We start from the raw sequence: 27,278 nt of genomic DNA, 5'->3' as shown, positions 1-27,278 counted from the left end.
TTGACCCATCCCCTTGTTCACCCCCTGGGAGGTGAGGGGAACAGTGGGCAGCAGCAGCGCCGCGCCCGGGAATAATTTTTGGTGATTTAACCCCCAATTCCAACCCTTGATGCTGAGTGCCAAGCTGCGAAGAATGCTGGTATGAGCTTTTAAACACAACCTGTTAACTGCTGCCAATTAAATGGTGAATAAGATACTCTTTAGGGTTCATATGTTTGTAAATCTGACTGTGATGAAGTCAGTGCCTCACCAGCCATGAACCTCACCGCACATCACTGATATAAACACAATGCCATCATAAGGCCTACTATAACGCTAAAGCAAACACAAAGAACATCCCTAAATTGTGCTGGAAGCAATATAGTTTGACCCATACACTAACCCATACATGGAAACATTCTCCACCATGCCTTGATTTTAAATGTTCAGGACTGATGGGGATCCCAAACACACAAAAACAGGTACCAATAGGTAAGAAACGTAGGTTGTTTATAATAGGACCCGAATTTAAGGAGTGTTTTGAGATAAGAACCAAGAAAAAGCCTTGGAAATAAGATAAGAAAAATCAATTAATAATATCCAATCTTCTTTAAAAAAAACATTTAGCTATGCTGACTTTTTTAGCTAACAAACACACAAAAAGAACAACAAGTGCCCTGGTTTAAGAGGACATGTTTAAATGTCAGCAGCAACATGAAAGTAATTGATGGTGTTTTTATAGGTAAACATTAATGCAGGATATACACGCAAAGATTTTAGCCAGGAACACCAACCTGCCAAATGCTTCATGATGCTGTGTGACAGGCTGTGTTCTGAAAATGACTTTTAAAAAGTTATTATTTCTAGTTAATCGTTACTTTACCAAAAAAGTTATTTAATTACTAACGGAATTACTCTTTAATAAATGTAATTAATTACTAGGGTACGTAGTTATTGCGCCACTTTAAAAAAAAATCTAATATCTGGCATAAGGCAGTTGAGGGAAATGCCACATGAGAGCAGTGTGTGTTCCTTTTAAAAGGCGGTGCCTGTTGCTAGGCAACAGCTTTGAGCTGTTTTTGTTAGCTCAGCAGGCTATCAGCAGCAATTTGACAGCAGCTCTTTTGAATCTTTCACTGGTTTGTGCTTACTAATAAGACTGAATGTGCTTCCATGGCTGTATGTTCTTGTCAACAAACGGATGGCAAGTTTGTCACTTCAATCATTGGTTTGTTGTTCAATATTCCCTCCTTTGTAATTGTATTGCATGGTCAAAATAAACTGAAACTAACTAACTAACCCTCGTAGTCACTAGCGCGCAGTGCAGTTTGTTAAGTTTTAAGTTGGTGAAAAAAAAGTCCTGTACGTCTTGTTCGTCCAACTAAGACTTTGTTTATATCGTGTTTGAGACGTGTGTGAGCCACTGGAGCCTCCCTCCCCACTGTGCATGAGGAGGAGGAGGAGGAAGGAACACAAAACTCTGCATCGCACACAGAGTTATCAGTGACACTTTCGCATTAATCACTTTCACAATCACAGTCCATTTGGGTATGGTTTAAGTTTATTTCAAACATGCTATATAGATAGGCGAACATTTTACTCAAGTTTGATCAACTTTCGAGGGATTTATTTTGGGAGCAAACTGCGATGAAAGGGTTAAAATCTGTATTTGCACGTGTGCTACTTTTTTCCCCAAAAAACTAGCACAACCTATTTTTAGTCGCAAATGCGATTAAAAACCTCACACAGTAACAGTGCTGCTGAGGGTTTCAATTTATTTCACAATTGGATTTCTCAGATTAAGTCCAAAAATTGGTGGCCTTACCGCAGTAGTTCCTGTCTCAACCAGGGGTTTCCAACTCGTAAATCATATTTTGTGGCCCCCTATTTCAAATCTGAGTTTAGTGTAAGTGCAGCCCACTCAAACTGGGTGGCAATAGGTAAATAAAAACAAGGATGACTGCACACACATAGGGAAACCACTACTACTACGACTATTGGAAATAATAAGAGTAAACATTAAAGGTGTAACAGTATTGTAGATACCGCAGTTTTTCGGTTTAAAAGTCTTCACTATAATGCTGTGTTGGTATCAAACAAAAAATTTTTTTTTCCTGATGCTTTAGCGTAGGCCGGGTCCAAAATACACTAAATCTCAGAGAATCCTCTGCGCAGTGCGGGGCCGGAATGGTAGGGAGTGAAGTGCGTTCACAAGATGAGAGGAATTGTTGTTTTTTTTGGACATCTCCTGAAAATGTCATCAAAATCTATCCATAACGGTTTTAGTTATGTTGGTAACAAACACATTAACAAACCCCTGCGAAAATACATCCTCTTTGGCAGAGGTAAGAAAGTCTGCGTTTTGCGAAGCAAAGTGTGCCACTTTCTTGTGAGTGATCCTTCATTGTCTGATCATTTCTGTGTTTTCTTTAATATTTCTGTAATTCCGGACACACAAACAGAATCAAAGAATGTCAAAAAGCGGTACATAAATGAACATGCTAATGTTCTCTTTAAAAACGCCATCTCCTCACTACCACCTCTAAACCCATGTCATGCTGATGGTCTTGTAAGCAACTTTAATTCCAAAATTGTAAATATCATAGATATCATTGCACCTGTTACAGTTAAAACGATTTCTGGTAAGCAAAAGGCACCCTGGAGAAAATCTGCTGTTGTAACAGCCCAGAGAAGAGAGTGCAGGAAGGCTGAACGAATCTGGCGGAATACAAAACTTCATATTCACCATGACATCTATAAAGAGAGCCTCCAGGCCTACAATTTAGTCTTCAAAAGTGCTAGAGAAACATTCTTCTCCAATATCATAAACAGCAACACAAATAAGGCCATAAGCCTATTCGCAACCGTTGACAGACTGACTAAACCCCCAACACAAATACCAGCCGAACTCCATTCCACGCAGAAATGCAATGAGTTTGCATTCTTTTATACTGATAAAATTGAAGGCATCAGATGCGCCATCAATATCTCAAGTAAAAAAGTTGGATCACCAACCCATTTAGGCAAAAGTAACACAGCAATGACGGCAAGCTTTAATGCCATAGACTCTAAAACTCTAGTGGAAACGGTGACAGCTCTAAAGTCATCCACCTGCTGCCTTGATGTTTTACCTACAAACTTCTTTAAGAATGTTTTTGACTGCCTATCAACAGACGTATTGCAAATAGTTAATAATTCTATTCAATCGGGCAATTTCCCAAAGGCTTTCAAAACTGCAGTCATTAAACCTCTTCTAAAAAAGCAGAGCCTAGATGCCTCTGTTATCAACAACTACAGACCAATTTCAAATCTACCATTCATAAGTAAAATAATTGAGAAAGTTGTCCTCCAACAACTAAATCACTTCTTGGCTTCTACTGGCTGCCACAACTTCTTAAAGTTATAAATGACATCCGTCTAAACATAGACTCTGGCAAAACTTCAGTATTAATGCTATTGGACCTCAGTGCTGCATTTGACACTGTCGACCACTCAATACTTTTGGACAGGTTGGAAAACTGGGTGGGGATCTCAGGCACAGTTTTAAGCTGGTTCAAGTCGTATCTACAAGATAGGAACTATTTTGTTTCCATTGGTGACTTTGTATCAGAACCAACCAACGTAACGTGTGGAGTCCCCCAAGGTTCAATCTTGGGGCCGACTTTATTTAACATCTATATGCTCCCACTAGGACAAATCATGCAAAATAATAACATTGACCATCATTGCTATGCCGATGACACCCAAATCTATGTAGCGCTATCACCAAATGACTATCGCCCCATAGATCTTCTGTGCCAGTGCGTTGAGCAAGTCAAACAATGGATGTGCCAACATTTCCTACAACTAAATGAAGATAAAACTGAGATAATTGTTTTTGGTGCTAAAAAAGAAAGGTTTAAAGTCGTCCAACACCTTCAATCACTGTCCCTAAAAACCTCAAATAAAGCCAGAAATCTTGGGGTTATTTTAGATTCTGATTTACATTTTGACAGTCACATCAAATCAGTAACAAAATCGGCCTACTATCACCTCAAAAATGTAAAAAGACTTAGAGGGCTCATGTCAGCTCAAGACTTAGAAAAACTTGTACATGCCTTTATTACCAGTAGGCTAGACTATTGTAATGGTGTCCTTGCAGGTCTTCCCAAAAAAACTGTCAGGCAGCTACAGCTTGTTCAGAACGCTGCTGCGAGAGTTCTAACAAAGACCAAAAAATGTGAGCACATTACACCAATTCTTAAATCCTTACATTGGCTCCCTGTACATCAGAGAATTGATTTCAAAATCCTCTTGCTCACATATAAATCACCAGTGTTGGGTTAGTTACTGAAAACCAGTAACTAGTTATAGTTACTAGTTACTTCATTTCAAAAGTAACTCAGTTACTAACTCAGTTACTTACACCAAAAAGTAATGCGTTACTTTGAAAAGTAACTATTTAGTTACTTATTTTTTTCTTTTTTTTTTAAAGCTCCCATTAATGCCCTTTAGCCTTCATTTCAGTACTGTTATTGCACTGCAGAATAATACAATGTGTTGATCAACTTGACATGCATTTGCATCACTGAACTCTGCTAAGCAATGTGGTCTACATACAACACACAAAGACAAAGATATGTTACAAAGGCCAATTTGTTTCTGGCCAGAACAAATTGACAAAACTATTTTAAATAGCTGCAACATAACATACATAATAACAAACAGCAAAATAACAACATAGCTGTAAACCAAATAAGTACTTTAACTTTATTTTTACATACACAAAGCCTAACCAGGCATTTTTTCCTCAAAGAATTCTGACACAAAATCATGTCTGAAGCTCAGAACACTCTACACATTTCCCCAGTTTTAGTTTAGAGAAAAGGAAAGATTGGCCTGGCCCACTAGGATCCCTCTTTATGTTTGTGAACTTTATAGTCTATACATTTAGAGTGATGTGATAGTCAAACACTCTAGAAGTCTAGGATGAAAGAGTATATAAGAGAATTGACAGCAACGTTCCCTCTAAGGTGCGCGCCTGTGCAATTGCGCACTGCTCAATCGTCCTCTGCGCACGGCAAATCTATGCCACTCACAAAATCAAATAAAAAAATAAGCGCATAACAATTTTCAACACGACACGGACACGACAGAGAAAACCGTTTTTGTCATCATTGTTCAAATATTGTAACGTCTGTCGAGACGCTTTGAGGACATGAATTCCATCCATCACTTTACTGAGCAAAGCTCTATATTGTCGGCCAAAAACACATCACCAAAACATTAGTAAAAAAAATGATATCTAGCAAAAGTGGTCATTTTCTGCAGTACAAACCAAACCAAAAGCAACTTTGTTAGATCAACAGCAGCCGCCCGCTCTTTCTCACTTGCGCCAACACATGCACATATGGCACTTAGCCAGTGATGTGTTTACAGCCACACAAAAAGTCGGACAACTCCAACACCACACATAAAGTGTCATTCAAGGTCCTTACACTATGATTTACCAATCAAATGTGTGCTTATTCTAGTGTCATTTATTAGGAATCTTAATTTATAAATAATAATCATGAAATACTATTAGTATATTAAATAAATACTCATAAAAATATATTTTTTACAAACAGGAAGTTGCAGGAATGTACACATGATCCCCTGCTTACATCTCATTGTGCAACATGTGAATGTTTTAATGGGAACTAAATGCAATGTCTGAAAGGGGTACAAATTATTTCCAAAGCAGGACCTCCACCCAGACAAACAATACAAGTACGGTACACAGTTCATGAAAAACAATATTTGTTGTTATTGTTATTATAAGTGGGCCTAAACACTTATGTTAGAAAAGTAAATGACTGCTGTCATTTGATTATAATAATAAGAGAATGTTGTATGTCTATCTGTGTTGGCCCTGCGATGAGGTGGGGACTTGTCCAGGGTGTACACCGCCTTCCGCCAGAATGCAGCTGAGATAGGCTCCAGCGACCCCGAAAGGGACAAGCGGTATAAAATGGATGGATGGATGGAGATGTAAGTTGTTATTTAGTCAGGTTTGGGACAGGTGTGCTACTGGTGTAGCCACAGTGTGCACCTCTGATGTTGCTCACATGGGCTCCACTCAATGCTCACGGACTTTTTGCGTTTGCTCACACATGAACAATTAGAGGGAACATTGATTGACAGAGTGTGTACCTTCAGTGCTGAATGATGAACAGAGGCAGAGTTAATCCTTAAGTGGTGGAGGGAAAGTGGCATCGGAGTCTCTGTCTCTCTTTACTAGCTACGTCGAAGCATGTTGCTTATGTAGCTTGTTGCAGCACTCAGCAGATTTGAATTGCTGTTTTGGGCAGTAGATGGGATTTTTGATTCAAAGCACAATTTACATTTAACTAAAATGTTATTTTCTTTGTGCTCGACAAAAGAATAGTAGTGAAAATATCTCCAACAAACTCGACTGCAGCTCCGCCATGATCAGACACGCCCCCCTCCTCTCTCTCTTTACTCCCCACACTCAGACACACACACAGAGCGCACGTCTCGCTTCTCCGGTTTGTGAAACAAGAATCAGAACTACGACACTAACACACTTTATACTACATTAAAAGTAATGTAAAATAACGCAGTAACGCATCATGTAGTAACGGTAACTGAGTTACTGAAAAATAAAAAATAACGCGTTAGATTACTAGTTACCGCCGAAACTAACGGCGTTACAGTAACGCGTTACTTTGTAACGCGTTAGTCCCAACACTGTAAATCACTACATGGTCTAGGGCAGGGTTCGGCAACCCGCGGCTCCGGAGCCGCATGCGGCTCCTTGACCACTCTGATGCGGCTCAGCTACATACATGCCGACCCCCCACCCCGATTTTCCCAGGAGACTTATGGATCTCAGTGTCTCTCATAGATTACTCCCAGGGAAAAAATAATCCTATTTATACTCTAATTACTAAATAAAGGGCGTGCCCTAATTGCACTGCAGTAATTGTCCTCTATAGCATTTACATACAGCATGCCAGTTCAGCCACATGTTGCATGTTGTTATTACTTGCTCACACAGGAGACAGCAAAGCATACTTACTCATCAGCCACACAGCTTACACTGACGGTAGCCGTATCAAACAACTTTAACATTGTTACGTTACAAATATGCGCCACACTGTGAACCCACACCAAAAAAGAATGAAAAACACATTTCTGGAGAACATCCCACCGTAACACAACATAAACACAACACAACCATTACCCAGAATCCCATGCAGCCCTAACTCTTCCGGTCTACATTATACACCCCCGCTACCATCATATCCCCCCACACATCAACCCCCCGCCTCTCCGTGCGTTGGTTGAGCGGAAGAGTTAGGGCTGCATGGGATTCTGGGTATTGGTACCATCAGTGTAAGATGTGTGGCTGCTGAGGTAGTACGCCTTGCTGTCACTTACGTGAGCAAGCTGAAATTGCATTCTACGTGTAGTCGAGCAGGTGCACTGTTAGGGCAGACTGTAGAGGGCGCCAAATGCAGTGTCATCACGCTCTGATATTCGGGAGTCTCCCGGGAAAAATGAGAGGGTTGGCAAGTATGACGCTATCAAGCGCCATTCATTCAAAACTCGCGGGCTGCACTAACATCAAATTTCCACATTAAAGTGCGTGCCGGTGCGTGTGTCGGAGACCCCTGGTTAACATAGCACAAAGCATTTAAGCTTTGTATGCGGTGTTTTTCTTTTAAAACATTTTTTGTGGCTCCCATTACTTTCTTTAATTTGTGAAACTTGCCAAAATGGCTCTTTGAGTGGTAAAGGTTGCCGACCCCTGGTCTAGGGCCGAAGTATATCACTGATATGCTCCCACTATATAAGCCCTCTAGATCACTAAGATCTTCTGAGACCAATCTGTTAGCGGTTCCAAGAGTAAACTCAAATCAAGGGAGAGCATCATTCAGTCACTATGCAACAAATAGCTGGAATAAACTTCCTGAAGATGTCAGACTCTCCCCAACTCTGACTACTTTTAAAACTAGACTGAAGACTTTTATGTTCACCTTAGCTTTCAGCTAAATCTTTTAACTTTTAACGTCCACACTGTTTTTATTTTTATTGTCTGCATTTTAATTTTGCTTTTATTTTCTTTCATTTCACTTTGTTGTCTGTGAAGCACTTTGAGTCTGCCTTGTGTATGAAAAGCGCTATACAAATAAAGTTGCCTTGCCTTGCCTTTCATCTCAAGCACTTCCAAGCCAACACAGATCCAGCCCGTCTCGTCGCACCGCACAGAGGTAATCACCAAAAAAACTACTACTACTACTGAAAAACTACTTGATAAATCCACAATCAAGCATCCATTTTGTACCTCTTGTCTCTCCCGATGTCACGAAGGCAGCGTACACCTTGGACAAGTCGCCCCCTCATAAACTGTCACCCAGAAACATTTTTGAAACCAGCAAAGCTAAACGTCATTTTGTGAGGTATTAACATTATTAAAAGTCATATTGTTGGTTAACGTCTCTGAGAAACTGCATTAACCAAACTGATACAAGACATGTCTCATAAAGTAAAAGATGAAAGACACTAAAGGGAACATGAATGTTAGACTGGATGTTTACTTTGTCACTTTAAAGACACTCAACTAAGTTTTTTTTAAAATATTTTCTTAAAACAGTAGATGTTCATGCACAATTTTTTGTGCTTCGAAATACTTGCTTTGAACATTTTAGCATTATGTTTGTGTTAAATTACAGTAAGTGTGTTATCCTAAACATTCCTGCCACTTAATTTTACACTATAACCTTATTTAAATTATTTTAATTTTTTTGACATATACCACAATAATATCATACCGTGGCCTTAATACCATGATAATATTGTACCGTGATATTTTGACACTGTTACATCCCTCGTAAACAAAATTGTTAGCTATCATAAACAACTATTATATCAACTCTTAAAACATAACATTAGCAACTTTTTACCAAAAAAGGGCCGTAAAGCATCCTGGAGAAACTTGTAGAAGTCCCAGCGACGGGAGGGATGCTGGCTGCCAGCATGCTTTGTGGCACATTTTTAATAAATCAAAGTACATGTTTAGAGTTAACGTAGTTGTTTATCTTCCTCCACTAGCCATAGTAGTTGCCCTGTCTAAATTGATAACATTGAAACTTTAGCCGGCACTATGATGTGCAGAACTGTTTTCAAATGACCTTTAAGTGTTGAACTTTAGAAATAATTCCAATGGTTGCAATTTGCACTTTTGCGTGACAAATGGGTTATTGCGGTAATCATAGGGACTACATCACAGCAGGCCCAGGCTGGCAAGAGTGGGCGGGATTTGTTTACAGAGCACCCAGCGTGAGACGCGAGTGTCAGGAACAGACGCGGAAGCAGATTTCTACAACAAAGTTATCCAGAAAAGTGGTGTATTATCGAATATGTAGGTTTAGGTGTACCTTTTGCGTTTGTTTCGCTGTGTTTTTTGCATTTTGCTTGATTGCAAAAGTAAGATTGAGGAGGTGGTTTGAAGTAAAAGAGGAGCGACGTTAATATTCAGTGTTTTATTGTTCTAACTTAATAGTTAATGTAAATCCCACATTTTTTATTTCCATGTACATTGTGCGTGTCTTATTCAGTAAAAAGTGGTCTGTCATTACATTTTTAGCATTCTATCAGTCATTTTTGTCTGAATTTTTGTATTGTATTGTGTGATCAGCTTTTATCGTTTTTTTACAGAATCTTAGGAAATTGTTTCACTAATACGCAGCAACCTGTACATGTTTAAAGTGTTCCGAAAAAGGGATCCAAGCCCATACAGCAGATTGCATGGTCAGCTGTAGTGTTGCATTAACTGCCTCTTTGCCTTCAGAAGATCCATGTCACGTGACTGCAAACTTGCCCCCTCATTGCAAACTGGTCATAATTGACCAGAAGGGGGTCTTGAGTTTTGAAGCAACGAATAATAATAATAATGAGTTTTTTGCATGGAATTTTTGTACACTGAATTTTTATAAACTGAATTTTAAAACACTGTGTTTTACTAAACTCAATATTAAACACAAGCATTTTACTCATACCCATTTTTTTATTCAGTAAAATTGTCAAAGCAAAAAATTCAATTACATAAATTCAGTGTCAAAAAAAGCTAGGTTAATAAAGACAATATGCTGGAATAGATACTGTAGCTGACCAAAGACAGGTTATTTGTAGGAGTAAATTACTCATAATTTTCTGTGCAATGAAGTAAGATTAATCATTTACGGCAGTGGTCCCCAACCACTGGGCCGCGGACCGGTACCGATTAGTACCAGAAAAAAAAATTAAAAAAAAAAAAAAAAAATTTTTTTTATTAAATCAACATAGAAAAACACATTTTATACATTATCTATCAATGTAGATAATAAAGTCTACAGGGATACAGCCCGTAAGCACACATGATTGTATTTCTTTATGATAAGAAAAACAAATAAATAAATAAATAAATTCCCCCCCCCCCCCCGGTCCGTGGGACAAATTTTCAAGCGTCCGCAGCTACAAAAAGGTTGGGGACCACTGATTTACGGTACACCTTGATGATCTCTTACAGTTTGTTGGGAATCACTGCTTATTAAAATATAAGATATATGTGAAATTTGATGAAGAGGCGAAAGGAGAAAAAAAATCAAAGATATACCAGTAACTCACCTGCTCAGGCGCCATATAACTCGGGGTTCCCGGGTTTCCGGTTCTCTCTTTTCTCTCGTCGTCAGCAACAAGGCCAAAATCCCCAATCTTAATGACTTCTCCTGACCCAAACAGGATGTTGGCAGGCTTACCATTAAAGAAAAGACAAATAAGAACCGAAAAGTGCCTTCCTTCTGTGACAGCTGTGCTATATAAAAACTCACCTTCAGGTCTCTGTGAAAAAACTTTTTGGAATGAATGTACTCGACGCCACTCACTATTTGCTTTGCAATGGCAAGGCTGTCCTGTCTTCTTTGTGAACGCTCCACGTTCTTTTCATTCTTATCATCTATCCACATACAGAGAGTATTGGCCTCACACAACTCCATCTGAATATGAAGGGACTTCTTCGGCGGGGACCTACAGAATGGACTGCAACTCTTGTTGTTAAAATTTTCTGCAGCACACAGTCCTTACGGATGCTTGAATGGAACTCACCAGGAAGAGTGACTTGCACTGGAAGACTGGTAAGCACCGTCTTCCAACCAACATGTGTAGTATCTCACAACGTTGTCGTGTTGAAACTCTGATAGAGCCAACACCTCACGCCTAGAGTTACTGACCAAAAAGAATATTGATTAATTGAAGAAGTCCTGCCATATTGCTCGGAGGGCAACAATTAAACAGACGACTGCAATAGCAAACTGAAGTTGACTTACTCTGTATAAGACACAGCTTTCACAGCATAGTACTTTCCCTCCAACTTGTGTTTAGCCTTTAAAACATGTCCAAAGCCTCCATTGCCAAGGTGTTCTACCACATCAAAGTCCTCCTTGAACCTGTTTCAGAGAATAGGACAGGTCGTCAGCGCAAAATGTAATTTATCTTTTCCAAAAATATTTTTTCTTCACATACCTTGAGGTATGGTCCCCTTTGACATCTGATCTCTTCGCGTCCTTAAACAATACAGTTATGGAATGAAGATGACGCACAGATGCAACTACTTCCCAAACAACTGCAAATGATTACATTTTACTTGATATTTCCATTTATTTACCTTTTGTTGGCACCTATCTGGGAAATTTGCTGCAATTCTAAAAGTAAAAAGAAATTAGTAAAAAAAAAAAAAGTCATGTTTACCCAGATATATGGTAAATTTTGTCTGAGTATGTGTATATATATATATATATATATATATATATATATATATATATATATATATATATATATATATATATATATATATATATATATATATATATATATATATATATATATATATATATATATATATATATATATACATATATATATATACACATACATATATGTGTACATATATATATATATATATATATATATATATATATATATATATATATATATATTAGGGCTGTCAAAGTTAACACTATAACGCATTAACTATACATTTATTTTTCGCCGTGAGAAGACGTAACATCCCTGCAGCAAACGCCTGCTGCGCGCATCGTTCTCGAGGTGGGTGGTGCTTCACTTTCGTGTTCAGATTACGTTTAAGGTTTAGTGATAACATAACATTTCGATTGTTACTGTGACTGCTTTAGTGAGTAAGATGACATAAAAGCTCAACAGAAATGAAAGACGATCAGCAGGATATCAAAAGGAGACTTTTTTTGTTTATTGCAAACAGTCGATCCAACATCAAAACATGTCAAGACAATTTCTTAAAACAATCACACACTTTTCCGGCTTCAAAATAAAAGTGCTACGCTATACATCCGGTTTGACTACATTCAGACTTTCTGCTTAATGTAGGGCTTCATATTAGCCGCCATACCTAACAAAATAAAGTAATATAATGTATTGTAGCATCCAGAACAAAACAAAGTCTGACTTTCTTTTTAGCTTTTATTGCTAATTTTATGATAACAATGGGCCCAATTCCAACAAGTATTTCCTCCGTGCACACACGTCTGTCTCCGTGTTTCACTCCTAGACACACAACATTTGTTCATTCTGTGCAGACACGGTGTGTTCACAGACCATGGGAAAAATGACCACCAAAACACACTAACATACACATTAACACTATTCTTACGTACGGGGTTGTCTGGAGCGGAGGCAGAATGTCCGTGCTGTGGACGTACTTAAATATATTTGAGATATACCTGCGGACAGCGATTTTCACAATTTAAAATGACACTGGGGGCTTTTAGTGAGAGAAAGGCTCCCAGCAACGCAAAGCAAGTGTGACGTCAGGCTCTATGCAGCTCGCTTTTCGTCACGGACATGGAGCGACAGAATCTAAACGGAGTCTCTAAACACGAGTACAGTCGCCAACAACACCAAAAATAGATGCTAGATTTGTTGCCAATCGTTTTAATTATATAAAAAGTGACTAAAAGAATTGGAGAAATCTCTAAAAAAAATAATAACAATAAGCAGCAACAATTTAAAAATAGAACAAAATGATATTATGTAAGACAAATATATATGCTAATATTATACTTATAACAGATTTGTTTTAAATGTATATTTAATTTTGTTTTGCCTTTTTAAAGAATATATGCATCATAGCAAATCATGGGATGATGTCATATCGACCACGTCCCCACCAACACAGGCATTTTGGCAATTTAGGGGAAACCCTGACATTAACAAAATAAAAATGTCTTACAATAGGATCATGCTTTGTCAGAGATGTTTTGTAATCTTATTATGTGATATTTGCACCTAAAGAAATGCTAGTACATCAGTTTAGGATGGGTGGATTTTTATGGCTGGCGGAAATATTGTGTAAATTATTTTCCGGTCGAGTCCTCAATTACAGAATGATTAGCAGGCTCAATATTACATTTTATTAATTAATAAATAAGGTTAAAACATTGTTATGCAAGAATATGAAGCCACCCCCCTGAAAATTCTGTCTAGGGTAGGAAGAAAATATTTTGAACCCCATCACTCTTCACCATGACTATAAATAGTATAATTTGTCTATAAAATTGTTATAACCATACCTCTGCATAACATTGTACAATACATTACAACATTAAAGGACACAACACAGTCTTTCCTCATCTCCCATCAGCATTACACTATTTAAGAAGGACTCACTTAGCGGTTAGTTTAGCAGTTAGCATGCCTACTCCTGTCTTGTTCTCGGTGTGTAACATGTTTAGCAGCTCCACACTGTGTATAGAGACACATAATTACATGCTAGCTTTTCACTGTGGCACTAAAAATAAATATGTATCAGCCAGAGGGGATCAGTGTTTGTGATCAGCATTGAAAATCATTAATTGGCGATCGTAATCAAATACTTTTTTATGGAAATCGTCTGATACTGATCGCCACATCCCTACTTTACAATGTAACAAAGTGTATTTGCTTCAGTTTTCCCATATGATATGAAAGAATATTTGCAGAAACGTGTTCATGTTAATGAAGTAATGTACAGTATAGGTAGAATTAACTGTCTAACTTTAGCGGCTAACACAAAAGGGGGAATATTTATTCAGATCATTTTACAACATTGTACTATAAAACCTAAAACATTACTTTTCATAATGAAGTAGAAAATTGTTCAACATTTTAACAAATGGAAGGACGACCTAGAACGTATTAACGTTAGTTTGTATGCAGTACATCATTTAAAGAAAAACTATCAGTAAAAAAGCAATACCTCACTGTCCAAACCCTTACGAAGGTCAGATAAGGCCAACTGAGCAGCCTTTTGCAGATTTGGTCACATTTTCAGTAGACCCATAAGAAATTCATAAAATAACCAAACATCATGAATGTTTTTTGTTTTTTGTGCTCCAATCACTCTATCACAAAAAAATAAGAGTTGTAGAAATTATTGGAAACTCAAGAAAGCCATGACATTATGTCCTTCACAAGTGTATGTAAACTTTGATCACGACTTTATATATACTATATATGTACAGTATATAGTATATAGACTAGATCGAAGTATTTCATGATCACAAAATAGTTTTTTGGTCGTTTTTGTTATTGTTTACAAACCTAGGAAATAGGAGCCAACGACAGTTTTTCTTTGAGTTATTTTGCAAAATGGACTTTATTACAAATTGTGTATGTACGGTAATAAAAAGGAAAATAAATAATATAAATATTAAATTACAGTTGTGATCTTTTTCTTTTAAATTTAAGAAAGAACCAATGTATGACCAATACTGCCGCTGTAACTAATTGGTATTGAATCGATACCCATAATTGTAGTATTGCCCAAAACTAATGTAAAGTAGCCAAAAAACATAGGAATAAGTGCTTAGTACACTCCAACAGAGGTGTAGATGTATACACGTTAAAGCAGAAAGTAATTTGCTAATAACAGTAAATTAGCAGGTAGATTATTAAAATTTTGGAAAAATAAAACACGATTGGATATGCTATGATCTTTTATAGGAGCCCCTGGAAACCGTTTCGAAATGGTTTTACTATCACTTATAGTTCAAATAATATCTTGTGGGTGACAGGAAGACAAGCTCAGACTCGCTTGGGGAGAAGCCGCTTGTATTTATTTGAATATGACACAACCATCTTTTTCCAATACCTATGCCAATGCAGTAGAACAAATATTTTCCAAAGTTGTATTCATAGTTGATCCCAAAGGATGACTTACTTTACTTTAGGTTTCCAGTCTGGACTTTTACCCTTGGAGGGGGATACAAGTTATAATTTAGTTTAGGTAATCAGATGAGGAACACTTGACATATTAGATTCAATTGTGTTTTTAGATAACTTAATTTTAGAATAACGAATTAGTAATAACACACCTGAATTTTGGGAGAAGAATCAACAAAGCGAATTGAGATGTCTGTAGATGGTCTTTTTAACTGAACATTAGGGGACCTGCATTGAGAATGAAAAAAGCAAAGTTTTAAATTATCCAATGTAACAATTTTAAGAACTTCTCAGTCAGTGACTTACGGCACAGTGGCTGAGGAATTCCGGTTGGTTGGTGGATTATTGGCACGAGAAGGTGAAACCTATCACACACAAAAGAAACTTTAGACTCACAGTGCTGTGTCAAATGGAAATCAAATGTCCAATTACGGAAATAGGAGAATCTGACATTACACTGAATGGGCCCTATTCTGCCATGATCTTAAAGGGTAACTGCACTTTTTTTGGAATTGTGCCTATCGTTCACAATCATTATGTGAGACAAGAACAAATACAGTACACTGCTGCTGGAATTTTAACTTTAATTTTCCTGAGGGAACTCTCCTTAAGGAATCAATAAAGTACTATCTATCTATCTATCTAAATATGTGTTGTTTTTTTGTAGGACTTTAAAGATGATAAAAAAAACGCTTGGAAAATGTGGCTCATGGGAGTCACTGTTGTAGCCTTCAAAGCCCTCAAAAACAACTTCAAAACAATCTATCAACGTAATATACGTATATATATATATTGTAGTAAAAGACATGTTCATTACAATATGTAATATGTACAATATTTACCGTATTTTGGTTATTTTAGTCATTGTCGAAACTAATTTCCTAAGCGCATTTATTTCAGTTTCCATAGGAGCACTCTTCCGACTTCCGGCAACAAATGGTATTCCTACTTCCGGAAACAAACGCAACTGTTTTCTAATCATGGCAGACTTGATAACAGACAACAAAGTTTACTATTTTTGGACAAATTAAGATTCACAGCTCTCTTTTTGAAGCTAAATATATGGAGGATGAACTACTGCTTATAGAAGTGTGAGAAGTGAGAATGAGGTCGGTGTGACTTTGACGCTGTAAATGTGGAACTTGGAGCCATGCTATTTCGACATAAATGGAGTGTTTATCCAAAATAAACCGGAAAAAACTTCCTCGGCCAGCTGGACCAAAGAGACAACTGTCATACGGGATATTAGAACTACATACAGTATCGAGCCAGCTGTGTACAAACAAAACATGAAATGTGGGCCAATACTTTAAAAGGTACTGTAACATGATTGTTCGTGTTTTTCAGCCAGTACATAGGTGCCCTATCACATTGTGTTGTGCATTACAAAGTCTAATGCAATTGGGGTGCGACATAAAAACTAGCTTATCTCTTGCCGTAGCTTGCTAGCTTATACGTCTAATACCGAAGCATGCCGATGTGATTCATGATGCAGTGGGTGACCAGTTGAATACAGTGCAACCTCAAAACACTCTTTTGATCACACTGTTTGGAAACTGACAAAAATTGAAAAAAATACTTTCATCATGCATGACATGACCTGACACCATGTCACCCTTGTAAAAAGGGGTGCACCACAAAGTCAGCTGTGTTAGTCCTAATGTAAAAGAGACTCACCTCCCAGGAGGGGAGCATCTGCACATTCATCACACATCCGCCACTTATAATACCTTACAAAAATGAGAACACTTGAGTTTATAAACATTAACAACAACAACAACAAATTCCATCCATTCATTTTCTATCGCTTGTCCCTTTCGGGATCTAATCACTCCAGTGTTGCTCATATATATGGATATTACCCTTGGTATCGACATCACCAATGTATGGATCGATCCAACATCCTCTTACATGTCGTGTACTACTGACTGTGACAATGCCTCCACATCAACAGTTGCTGTTATATTATCCTCGCTCTTATCAATCTACTTGTTAATAACCTGTTAATAGCTGCTTACTTTCTGCAGCAACATGGTTCCGTCTACACTTCCTCAAGTTTACAAAGCACTTATTTCTTGGAGCTGTTTTAAGTTAGCTTAGCGCAGTGCTTCTCTAATATTTTCTGTTTTGCACCCCTTTAAAAGAAGAAAATATTTTGAACCCCATCACTCTTCACCATGACTATAAATAGTATAATTTGTCTATAAAATTGTTATAACCATACCTCTGCATAACATTGTACAATACATTACAACATTAAAGGACACAACACAGTCTTTCCTCATCTCTCATCAGCATTACACTATTTAAGAAGGACTCACTTAGCGGTTAGTTTAGCAGTTAGCATGCCTACTCCTGTCTTGTTCTCGGTGTGTAACATGTTTAGCAGCTCCACACTGTGTATAGAGACACATAATTACATGCTAGCTTTTCACTGTGGCACTAAAAATAAATATGTATCAGCCAGAGGGGATCAGTGTTTGTGATCAGCATTGAAAATCATTAATTGGCGATCGTAATCAAATACTTTTTTATGGAAATCGTCTGATACTGATCGCCACATCCCTACTTTACAATGTAACAAAGTGTATTTGCTTCAGTTTTCCCATATGATATGAAAGAATATTTGCAGAAACGTGTTCATGTTAATGAAGTAATGTACAGTATAGGTAGAATTAACTGTCTAACTTTAGCGGCTAACACAAAAGGGGGAATATTTATTCAGATCATTTTACAACATTGTACTATAAAACCTAAAACATTACTTTTCATAATGAAGTAGAAAATTGTTCAAAATTTTAACAAATGGAAGGACGACCTAGAACGTATTAACGTTAGTTTGTATGCAGTACATCATTTAAAGAAAAACTAACAGTAAAAAAGAAATACCTCACTGTCCAAACCCTTACGAAGGTCAGATAAGGCCAACTGAGCAGCCTTTTGCTTGGCTTCCTTAATACTCTTCCCCTCACCCGCAGGATAGTGCTGTCCATCGATCACTAACTTGTAGACAAATCTGCGTTGACAGGATGGGAACATTTGACATCATTAATGTAGAGATTGGGATGTTATACTCAGGATGAGCAATACCTAAGGTTATGAGGAGGGCCACATTTCTCCATTTCGATGAAATTATGAATGCGATTTGTTCTCTGACAGATGGAGAGGATGCGTCCGATAAAATTTGTCTCAACAAAGTCATCTTCGGTCTTCAAATTGTGTGTCTTGTCACTGCAGTACCAAAGAAACAGGTAGATATTGATCAAATCAGTTAAACTGTGTACGTTGGCTATCAGACCAAATGATACCAATAGTGTGTGCTAACCAGATCTCCGATATACTTTACCTCATGTCTTCCATTTGTTGACTGAAGGTAGAAGAGGGTTTCTCATCTCCAGTCTTGACATAAATAAAATAATAGTGATGGCTTTATTAGAGTGATGCCTACTTACTAATAGGGCTGGGGCGATAAAACAATATCAATATATATGGCAATATACACATAATCGATATCAATAAAAAGTATGTTTGATAAAACGTTCGATATACTATCTATATATTTTTTGGTCGGAAGAATCAGAAAGTTGTGAAGCAAGGTTGGTTCTATGAACACAGGGACTCAAGCTCCGATAACCCAACAAAACAGTAAGTGATCTCTGAGCAATGGGAGGGACACACTAAACAGCCAATCACGTAACAATATCAACTGTCAAGTTTTGTTGCCGTATCCTGCTGTCTCGCTGTTAATTCTCTGCATGGAGTGAGAAGAGAAACTAAAAATTAGTGCTGCATAGAGCAAAAACATGTCGATAAAACAGGAAAAATCACCTCGATGGAAGTGGGGGGGCTCATTTCCTTTTAGCGCGGAAAAATTTATTACTTTTCAGGTTGACCTATCGCATTGTGTTGTGCATTACAAAGTCAAAACGCAATTGGGGTGCGACATAAAAACTAGTTTATCTCTTGCCGTAGCTCGCGAGCTTATACGTCTAATACCGAAGCATGCCGATGTGTTACATTACAGATTGGATGATTCATGATGCAGTGGGTGACCAGTTGAATGCAGTGCAACCTCAAAACACTCTTTTGGTCACACTGTTTGGAAACTGACAAAAATTTAAAAAAATACTTTCATCATTCATGATGTCACGCCACACACAACGATTTGCATGTCAGTTTTTTTGTGATGCTGCCACAGAAGGCGACCAGTGGATGGCAGAGTTGTTATGTTGGATATAAGGATAACCACGGAATCATACCTGACACCATGTCACCCTTGTGAAAAGGGGTGCACCACAAAGTCAGCTGTGTTAGTCCTAATGTAAAAGAGACTCACCTCCCAGGAGGGGAGCATCTGCACATTCATCACACATCCACCACTTATAATACCTAACAAAAATGAGAACACTTGAGTTCATCAACATCAACAACAACAACAAATTCCATCCATCCATTTTCTACCGCATGTCCCTTTCAGGGTAGCGGGGGGTGCTGGATCCTATCTCAGCTGTAAAAATATTGATCTAATCACTTCAGTGTTGCTCATATGTGGATATTACCCTTGGTATCGACATCACTAATTTATGGATCGATCCAACAGCCTCTTACATGTCGTGTACTACTGACTGTGACAATGCCTCCACACCAACAGTTGCTGTTATATTATCCTCGCTCTTACCAATCTACTTGTTAATAACCTGTTAATAGCTGCTTACTTTCTGCAGCAACATGGTTCCGTCTACACTTCCTCAAGTTTACAAAGCACTTATTTCTTGGAGCTGTTTTAAGTTAGCTTAGCGCAGTGCTTCTCTAATATTTTCTCTTTTGCACCCCTTTAAAAGAAGAAAATATTTTGAACCCCATCACTCTTCACCATGACTATAAATAGTATCATTTGTCTATAAAATTGTTATAACCATACCTCTGCATAACATTGTACAATACATTACAACATTAAAGGACACAACACAGTCTTTCCTCATCTCCCATCATCATTACAGTAAAGCCAAGTGCTACATTTGCTTCTTATTATTTTGATATGGCAAAAAAAGCATATTCGCCGAGGTCACATACCCCCCACCCTGCCATTGCACAGGGGCCCACCCTACTATTTGAGAAAGACTCACTTAGCGGTTAGTTTAGCAGTTAGCATGCCTACTCCTGTCTTGTTCTCGGTGTGTAACATGTTTAGCAGATCCACGCTGTCTATGGAGACACATAATTACATGCTAGCTTTTCACTGTGGCACTAAAAATAAATATGTATCGGCCAGAGGGGATCAGTGTTTGTGATCAGCATTAAAAATCATTAAATGGCAATCGAAATCACATACTTTTTTATGGAAATAGTCTGATACTGATCGCCACATCCCTACTTTACAATGTTTTCAAAGTGTATTTTCTTCAGTTTTCCCATATGATATAATAGAATATTTGCAGAAACGTGTTCATGTTAATGAAGTAATGTACAGTATAGGTAGAATTAACTGTAACTTTAGCGGCTAACACAAAAGGGGGAATATTTATTCAGATCATTTTACAACATTGTACTATAAAACCTAAAACATTACGTTTAATAATGAAGTGGAAAATTGTTCAAAATTTTGACAAATGGAAGGACGACCTAGAACGTATTAATGTTGGTTTGTATGCAGTGCATCATTTAAAAAAAATATATCAGTAAAAAAGCAATACCTCACTGTCCAAACCCTTACGAAGGTCAGATAAGGCCAACTGAGCAGCCTTTTGTTTGGCTTCCTTAATACTCTTCCCCTCACCCGCAGGATAGTGCTGTTCATCGATCACTAACTTGTAGACAAATCTGCGTTGACAGGAAGGGAACATTTGACATCATTAATGTAGAGATTGGGATGGTATACTCAGGATGAGCAATACCTAAGGTCATGAGGAGGGCCACTTCTCTCCATTTCGATGAAATTATGAATGCGATTTGTTCTCTGACAGATGGAGAGGATGTGTCCGATAAAATTTGGCTCAACAAAGTCATCTTTGATCTTCAAATTGTGTGTCTTGTCACTGCAGTACCAAAGAAACAGGTAGATATTGATCAAATCAGTTAACAAACGGTTAGCTATCAGACCAAATGATACCAATAGTGTGTGCTTACCAGATCTCCGATATACTTTTCCTCATGTCTTCCGTTTGTTGACTGGAGGTAGAAGAGGGTTTCTCATCTCCAGTCTTGACATAAATAAAATAATAGTGATGGCTTTATTAGAGTGGTGCCTACTTACTAATAGGGCTGGGGAAATAAAACAATATCAATATATATGGCGATAGACACAATCGATATCAATAAAAAATATGTTTGATAAAACGTTCGATATACTGTATATATATTTTTTGGTCGGAAGAATCAGAAAGTTGTGAAGCAAGGTTGGTTCTATGAACACAGGAACTCACGCTCCGATAACCTAACAAAACAGTAAGTGATCTCTGAGCAATAGGAGGGACACACTAAACAGCCAATTACGTAACAATATCAACTATCAAGTTTGGTTGCCGCATCCTGCTGTCTCGCTGTTAATTCTCTGCATAGAGTGAAAAGAGAAACTAAAAATTAGTGCTGCATAGAGCGAAGAAAATGTCGATAAAACAGGAAAAATCACCTCGATGGAAGTGGGGGGGCTCATTTCCTTTTAGCGCGGATAAATGTATTGCTTTTCAGGTTGACCTATGACAGGGGTCGGCAACCTTTACCACTCATAGAGCCATTTTGGAAAGTTTCACAAATTAAAGAAAACAATGGGAGCCACAAAAATGTTTTGATACCGGTAATTTAAAATGAAAAACACCGCATACAAAGCTTAAATTGCTTTGCGCTATGTTAACCAGAAGTCTCTGACACACGCACCGGCACGCATCTTAATATGGAAATTTAATGTTAGTGCGGCCCGCGACTTTTAATTGAATGGTGCTTGATAGCGTCTTTCTTGCCAACTCTCTCAATTTTCCGGGAGACTCCCAAATTTCAGGACGTGCTGGCACTGCTTTTAGCGCCCTCTACAGCCTGCCCAAACAGCGTACCTGCTTGGCCACATGTTGAATGCAGCTTTTGCTTGCTCACGTATGTGACAGCAAAGCATACTTGTTCAACAGCCACACAGCTTACATTGACGGTAGCCGTACAAAAACAACTTTAACATTGTTACGTTACAAATATGCGCCACACTTTGAACCCACACCAAAAAAGAATGACAAACACATTTCTGGAGAACATCTGCACTGTAACACAACATAAACACAACACAACAAATACCCAGAATCCCATGCAGCCCTAACTCTTCCGCTCAACCTACGCACGGAGAGAGGGGGGGGTGTGACGTGTGGGGGGGTTTGGTGGTAGCGGGGGTGTATAATGTAGACCGGAAGAGTTAGGGCTGCATGGGATTCTGGGTATTTGTTGTGTTGTGTTACGGTGCGGATGTTCTCCAGAAATGTGTTTGTCATTCTTTTTTGGTGTGGGTTCACAGTGTGGCACATATTTGTAACGTAACAGTGTTAAAGTTGTTTTATAAGGGTCAGTGTAAGCTGTGTGACTGTTGACCAAGTATGCCTTGCTGTCGCCTACGTGTGCAAGTAAAAGCAACATATAACATGTGGCCGGGCTGGCACGCTGTTTGTAAATGCTATAGAGGACAATTAATGCAGTGCCATTAGGGCACGCCCTTGATTAAGTAATTAGAGTGAAAGTAGGATAATATTTGCCCTGGGAGATTTCTAGGAGAGTCAGTCTCCTTGGAAAATCGGGGGGGGGGGGGGGGGTCGTTAAGTATACTGGGAAAACCGGGAGGGTCGGCAAGTATGCAGCTGAGCCGCATCAGAGTGGTCAAAGAGCCGCATGCGGCCCCGGAGCCGCGGGTTGCCGACCCCTGACCTATGATCTCACACTAGGGTTCGGCAGCTCCATACAAGTAGTATGTGATGTCCGCTGTAATATTGGGACAGATTACTAATAATACGTCTGTAATAGCTATGCTGATGTTAAATTGCAGACAGCATCAGGAAATGATCTTATATTGCGCTACGAACGTGCCGCTACGACCAAGAATGTATCGGAGCAGATGAAGGTCCGCAGCAAAGAAAGACCGGCGGCAGAGAGTTTTTTCGCAGGAATTTCCAGACGGAAAATCATGGTAACTAAATTTTCTAATGTCTCAGAGTCCATTCTTTTCTTTTCTTTTCTTTTCTACTCTGCTCCAAACCCGGGGTGGACCACTAGCCTGTTCATCAGATGGGGACATCTCTACGCTGCTGACTCGTCTCCACTCGGGATGGTTCCTGCTGGCCCCACTATGGACTGGACTCTCGCTGATGTGTTGGACTTTCACAATATTATGTCAGACCCACTCGACATCCATTGCTTTCGGTCTCCCCTAGAGGGGGGGGGTTACCCACATATGCGGTCCTCTCCAAGGTTTCTCATAGTCATTCACATTGACGTCCCACTGGGGTGAGTTTTCCTTGCCCGTATGTGGGCTCTGTACCGAGGATGTCGTTGTGGCTTGTACAGCCCTTTGAGACACTTGTGATTTAGGGCTATATAAATAAACATTGATTGATTGATTGATTGATTGATAAGGCTCTGTGGATTAATGGAAGGAGTTTTACAGCCGAAGGAAAAGACTGTTCGTGCCTAGACTGATACTGTTCCAGATGAAGGTTGCTATTGTTCTGGACTATCTAGCCAGTTGTGTGGAATACAGAGTTATTGTTTGGAGTGTACAAATGCAGCGTGAAGAGGTTTGTGTGCACTTTAATATTCGCCTTTAATATACCTGCTTGGTTCTCCTTCATCTCATTCGTATTTCGTTTGGGAGTCTCAATTTGACATTTCCTTTTCTACCCTCCTAAATAAATCTGTCTATTTTTTTTCCCTAATCGATGCACTTTAAAATGTTATGTTGTTTTACTTTGTGAAGCAAATAAAGTCTCCTCTTCGTTACAATTGTTTATGTTTTTATTGAATGGTATCTGCTTCCGGGTTGTATCCCGCACGTTGAGACTGGCGCATGCGCAATACGAAGGGTCCTCTCCGGCGGTCGAAAGATCTGGTTTTCAATCGCATTACCCAGGCGTATGAGTCCGACTTTACAAAAACCGAACAGATTAAGGTGTTTCCATGGGTTGTACAATGCTTATTTAGAGACAAACTATTTGAGAAATTGGACGAACTTAGTGCATGGACACGTACTGACTGTGAGTCACCATGAATCACACTTTGTCTCACCGGTGAAATAAGTAAACGAGTGGTCTTCAAAATGTTGCCAAACAATGGAAGGGTGTCTCCTTGCTGTGTTTTCTTAGCACTTACATAAGTGATAAAAATTAGGTTGCACACTTATGGAGGTTTTGTTCACGCTGTGGTAAGGTACACTACCTGGGCTTGTGGTGGCGGAGCTCTGCTCTCATCTGCCCTGGCAAACCGAGCTGAGTTACGCCACACTTACAGTTGTGCTACACTGCCACAGATCCATTGTAATTTTTTATGAGTGAAGCGCCAAATCCGCATATGTGACAGTCTTCCACGAATAACTGAATATACAGGAAACACTGGATTTTTTTTTTAAGACCACAGGTTATTTTTCTGCACTAACTCAGTGCTAAGACGTCGAGAATTGATGCGGCTAGCGGGGGGAAAGTGTTTTGCCGTGTTTTGCCGTATTCAGCACTGACGATACAGAAAAAGGCAGGTATGAATGTATTTTTTACGTTTTGGCATCAAAGTATCAATACTTTTGACACCACTAAGTTGAATAGTAAAACAGTCGGGGCTTTCTGGGAATGCAGCGGGCCAGTCTGAAACAAAAAGTCCAGCGCAAAATTTTTGTCCCAGTCCGCTCCTGAATGTATCGCATAGTGTCTCATATTGTGGCATCTCCTAAGATTAAACAACATAAAAAAGGCCCTTTTTGCACAGTAGGGGAGGTAAAAGACATGCGTGTAGAAGATTACCATTCATGATTACTTACCACTGAAGCATTTATCTTAAGATAAGCAAGCTTTGCAGCTTCTTCCTCAGCTTCCTTCTTTGTTGTCCCAGTTCCAGCCGGATACTCAATCCTTCCAACTAAAAATCTACATCTGTTATAAAAAAAATATAGTCTGAAACAGTAATCTATAGCGCAACATAGCTTATAACGACATTGTTGTAACTTACTGAAAAGTCGTGCCTGTGGTGAACTCGGTGTTACAGGTGATGTGCATGTTGATTTTTTTACCGTAAGAATAGAGCCAGGATACATGATCATCATGAGAATGGACCAGTCCCACAGAGGAATCTGATGCACTCTCTGTCTGTCAACATACAACATAATCTACATTAATTTAATGTTACCACAAAAATAAACACATAAAGTGATATGTCATTGACCACCTAAATAATAACCTCTTTCAATAAGCCCCACAGAGCATGCTTGGCAGCCTTTTGTTTGGCTTCCTTCTTGTTTTCCCCCACTCCTTCTGGGTAGGCCTTATCATTGACAACAGCTTTTATGGCAAATCTGTGAACACAAACATGTTCAACACACAACCACTGCATTAACGTTTAACAATTGAACACACACAGCATTGAAGTATTTTGTTTACAATAACAATTTTCATTAGTGAACAACTCCTTAAATACATCCCAAATATGATGTTATTTCAACTCACTTTTTAATGTGATCCGGGCCTTCAGTTCCTGCGTCTTCATAGTGGAGTTTCAACTGTCCTTTTCTTTGAATGTAAGTGTTTAGTCTGGCTACGTAATCGTCAGCATCCATCGTTAATTAATCGTCATGTGTAAAAAAATATGTTTAAGAGACCGAATTATTCGGCGGTCGACGGTGTCACGAGTGTGCAGTGTCAACTCCAGCAAAAGTCTAGGTTTCGGTTTCGAGTTCTCGAAATGAAAACCAGTCACCCTCCGAATGGTGCCTTCACGTGTAATCCAAAAATCTATAACTCTCTATTTAAACGTTTATTAAATAGAAGAACAAGTCGTGTGATGATTAAGTTTATACAAAATAAGCGCCATCAGCGTGTGTTTTTATAAATCATAACACATTTAAAAAAAAGCACCACACAAAAAACGTCCATGAAGTCAACAGTACAGCTACGACTCACCGGAAATGTAGTTCACATGCAGCACTGTTTATTACAGTGACTAAACCTAAGGTGCCTCTCAAAAATAGAATATCGTGCAGAAGTTATTTGATTTCACGATTTAATTTCAGACGGAAATACTTTATTAAAGGCTCAACAAGTTGTTTTTGTTTATTTCTGGATGAGACCGCGAACGGGTACACTGAAAAAAATACATTTCAAAAAAGTAAAACTACGTTTGTTTATTTTTCTTCTCTAAAAAGAAAAACATATTTTGTTCAGCAATTTTTTGTCATGAGAAAAATAATCTCATATTAGGTAAGTATAACAAGCCAGTTCTTATAAATGGGTTATACTTATATAGCGCTTTTCTACCTTCAAGGTACTCAAAGCGCTTTGACACTATTTCCACATTCACCCATTCACACACACATTCACACACTGATGGCGGGAGCTGCCATGCAAGGCCCTAACCACGACCCATCAGGAGCAAGGGTGAAGTGTCTTGCTCAAGGACACAACGGACGTGACGAGGTTGGTAGAAGGTGGGGATTGAACCAGGAACCCTCAGGTTGCTGGCACGGCCACTCTCCCAACTGCGCCACGCCGTCCCCCTTATGAAATTTAAACCTCATATTATTAAGTTCAAACTAAAACTTGTTACCTAACTTTTTAAATTCAAGAACAGACTCACACACAGAACATATATCTATTGTAACGTGTATTTTAAGCGAAAAACAAAAAACAAACGAATGAGGGCCGCACATAGTTGCCAATTGCAGGGATATCCAAAGTGCGTCCCGGGGGCCACAGTTCAGTCTTAATTGACCCTCTGCATATTGTAAAAATAAAGTAAATTAATTTCAATACAAATGTACTATTTCATTAGATATCAAACTGATTTGCTTTGTCAGCTACAGTACAACACCAAGCTAA

At 38.6% G+C, this 27,278-nt stretch overlaps 1 protein-coding gene across 1 annotated transcript in view; it reads right to left on the bottom strand.

Annotated features, from left to right (window-relative positions):
* eif2ak2 (eukaryotic translation initiation factor 2-alpha kinase 2) overlaps positions 1-26,252 on the bottom strand; it is a 34,617-nt gene extending 8,365 nt beyond the window's left edge. The window contains exons 1-19 of the mRNA XM_062058518.1: positions 25,911-26,252; positions 25,645-25,759; positions 25,417-25,553; positions 25,229-25,340; positions 21,364-21,437; positions 21,132-21,272; positions 20,931-21,057; positions 18,584-18,636; positions 18,328-18,468; positions 18,127-18,253; positions 15,544-15,602; positions 15,390-15,465; positions 15,236-15,267; positions 11,669-11,705; positions 11,527-11,567; positions 11,331-11,450; positions 11,110-11,229; positions 10,836-11,043; positions 10,633-10,758 (exon numbers count right to left, since the gene is read on the bottom strand). Of these exons, the coding sequence (XP_061914502.1) occupies positions 10,633-10,758; positions 10,836-11,043; positions 11,110-11,229; positions 11,331-11,450; positions 11,527-11,567; positions 11,669-11,705; positions 15,236-15,267; positions 15,390-15,465; positions 15,544-15,602; positions 18,127-18,253; positions 18,328-18,468; positions 18,584-18,636; positions 20,931-21,057; positions 21,132-21,272; positions 21,364-21,437; positions 25,229-25,340; positions 25,417-25,553; positions 25,645-25,759; positions 25,911-26,020 (1,956 nt within the window). The 5' untranslated portion in view covers positions 26,021-26,252. The remainder of the gene's footprint in view (positions 1-10,632; positions 10,759-10,835; positions 11,044-11,109; positions 11,230-11,330; positions 11,451-11,526; positions 11,568-11,668; positions 11,706-15,235; positions 15,268-15,389; positions 15,466-15,543; positions 15,603-18,126; positions 18,254-18,327; positions 18,469-18,583; positions 18,637-20,930; positions 21,058-21,131; positions 21,273-21,363; positions 21,438-25,228; positions 25,341-25,416; positions 25,554-25,644; positions 25,760-25,910) is intronic.
* Positions 26,253-27,278: the final 1,026 nt, after the last annotated feature.

Source organism: Entelurus aequoreus, linkage group LG09 (genome assembly GCF_033978785.1).
Source record: "Entelurus aequoreus isolate RoL-2023_Sb linkage group LG09, RoL_Eaeq_v1.1, whole genome shotgun sequence".
NCBI lineage: Eukaryota > Metazoa > Chordata > Actinopteri > Syngnathiformes > Syngnathidae > Entelurus > Entelurus aequoreus.
This window is presented reverse-complemented; position numbering and strand designations above follow the sequence as displayed.